The sequence below is a fragment of the Macrobrachium nipponense genome, chromosome 3 (assembly GCF_015104395.2).
Source record: "Macrobrachium nipponense isolate FS-2020 chromosome 3, ASM1510439v2, whole genome shotgun sequence".
NCBI lineage: Eukaryota > Metazoa > Arthropoda > Malacostraca > Decapoda > Palaemonidae > Macrobrachium > Macrobrachium nipponense.
Window position 1 is genome coordinate 67,819,085 of NC_087202.1, and position 2,500 is coordinate 67,821,584.

Here is a 2,500-nt window from a genome sequence, read left to right on the forward strand (position 1 = left end):
TTTCACAACTTGAGTGCCTTACAACGCGGAAAAGTCCGCCCCACGCGCCACTAATGCTGGTTACGCCACTGCTTTGGGTAAATGATTAATAAAGTTTCAGTTATGTTCCTTGAAGCTCCTCGTATTCACGCTTCGTTTCTGAAACTTGATGCATTCTGTGAAGTATCATGCGTCTGGTGTTATGCTCAGTCTTGCATCTGCACCAGACTCCTTTTGCAACCTCGTCGAATTTGAATGGCGAATTTGTTTAGTTATTTCTTTATATAACTTAAGGTCATATTTTCATCACCAACACAATTTCCTAATCTTAGTATCAGGAATAACTGGATGTTTTTGTGATTACTTCTACGTTAGCTACTGTAGATTCAATGAAACACAGCAGCACTGAGAACTAAATTTGGTTTGATATTAAAAACGTCCATTACTGCTGGTGTCGTAAGTCTGATTACTTTTTTGTTTATTTCATTAGCTTTAGCGTCTCCTGTTGGATAATTTTTTTATGACGTGAATTGAGAATTAACCGTTGCCTTTTTTTTAACATACTACGTATATATCATTGTATTGTCATCATATCCAGAATAAGGATAATTACTTTGGACTGGACAAAGTAAGTTATTTATTTATAATAAACATATCATACTATAATGGGTGTAATGTCTGTCTGCCTGTCTGTCATTATATCACGGCCAAACGGCTGGTCAGATGGGCATGAAACTTGGTAGGGTTATGGTGGGGACCCCTAAGATGGTTTGTAATGGGGTTTCCCTGAAACGGAGCTGTTTCTGGTCGTGAAACGAGGCTGGTTGTTGCCGTAGACTTAGTTACTTTACGAATTTGGTGTATCTCACGAAGTAATGTCAAGATTCATAGCTGAAGAAATGGACTATGATACTGACAGTCTGAGAAGATCAAGCATAGAGGTTCATGATACCTTGAACATTGAACAAAGACACGTATATGATACGGTAGTAAATGCGATTTTCAATGGAAACTCTGAGCACAAGATTTTCGCCCTGAGTGCAAGCGGTGGAACTGGGAAGACATACCTGATAAATGCCATAATAGATTTTCTTCGCTCGGAGAAGAAAGTCGTATTCGCCTCTTCTCTTTCTGGCATTGCAGCTACCATACTCCACAATGGTCGAACGCTTCACTCTCGCTTCAAGATTCCCATCAACATCACTCCTGAATCCACTTGCCAAGTGTCTGACCAACATGAGAGTGCACAGCTCTTCAGGATGACAGACTTGATCATAACTGATGAAGTCAGCCAAGGTGACAAACTGTTTTTTGAATGTTTGGATCGATCATTGCGTAACATTAGGAAGAATCAAGAGTTGTTTGGAGGAATCTGCGTTCTGTTTGTTGGTGATTGGAAGCAAATTCTTCCCGTTGTGAAACGCGGAAGTCGAGCACAGATAGTCAACGCAACCTTGAAGACATCATACATCTGGAAGTCAGTAACAGAACTGAAACTATCACTCAACATGAGAGTTCGCAATTCATCCGATGTCACCTTTGCGTCCTATCTCAGAGACATAGGATCAAGGAACTGTTCGTACATTGAGCCTCCGAGAAATACGATTGAAGCTCGCCCTGAATTTGTGCTAGAATCCTCTTCTGTTTCTGATATTTGCAAGTTTGTCTTTGATGGATTGAGTGAGAGTTATGCGGACCAATCGTGACTATGTTCACGAGCTGTAATAGCTTCAACTAATAAAGTCGTCAATAGTGTCAACGAGCACATGATCAACAACTTCCCCGGAGAAAGTCGCGAATATTTCAGCTCGGACACAATAGAAGATGAAAATTATCATCAATATCCGCAAGATTTTTTAAATAACTTAAATCCATCGGGACTGCCAGTGCACAAATCAACGTTAAAGAAGTACTACCCGGTAATGTTGCTTCGGAATTTCGATCCTGCCAATGGACATTGCAACGGAACGAGGTACACCGTTATGGAGCTAAACTCCCACGTTATCGAAGCAGTGATAGCAACGGGCCCTCACACCTGCAAACGTCTGTTCATCCCCCGGATTCCTCTGATACCTTCGGACAACCAGTTTCCGTTCCAGATACGGCGCAGGCAGTTTCCCATCAACCTGGCCTTCTCATTTACTGCAAACAAGTCGCAGGGCCAGACTTTAGATCGTGTTGACGTGTTTCTGCCGTCACCCATGTTCACGCATGGCCAACTGTATGTGGCAATGAGTAGAGCAACTGACTCTGCCAACTTGAAATTAAGTTGTGGACAAACTGATAATATTGTGTACAAAGAGGTTCTGTAGTAGATATGTATAAAAATCACTCTTGTTTTAATATTGCTGATCGAATAGTACATATAAATTTTTCACTTCTGCACCCCTACGATGTGTAAGTTTGCTAGTACATGGAACAAAGAATGCCTATTCTGCATCCCCGCATGAAATTCAGCAGCCTTTTCGAAGGTATATATTTCCAAGAATAAAATACATTTTTCGAAGTGACGACGTTCTTT

At 41.1% G+C, this 2,500-nt stretch overlaps 1 protein-coding gene across 1 annotated transcript; it reads left to right on the plus strand.

Moving 5' to 3' along the window:
* Positions 1–854: 854 nt before the first annotated feature.
* Positions 855–1,685, plus strand: LOC135222408 (uncharacterized). Its single transcript, XM_064260494.1, has one exon. It carries the CDS (start codon positions 855–857, stop codon positions 1,683–1,685), a length of 831 nt encoding a protein of 276 aa, XP_064116564.1.
* The last annotated feature ends 815 nt before the right edge of the window (positions 1,686–2,500 follow it).

Excerpts from the sequence above, each read along its gene's own strand:
- LOC135222408 (XM_064260494.1), top strand. The coding sequence starts at position 855 with ATGTCAAGATTCATAGCTGAAGAAATGGACTATGATACTGACAGTCTG.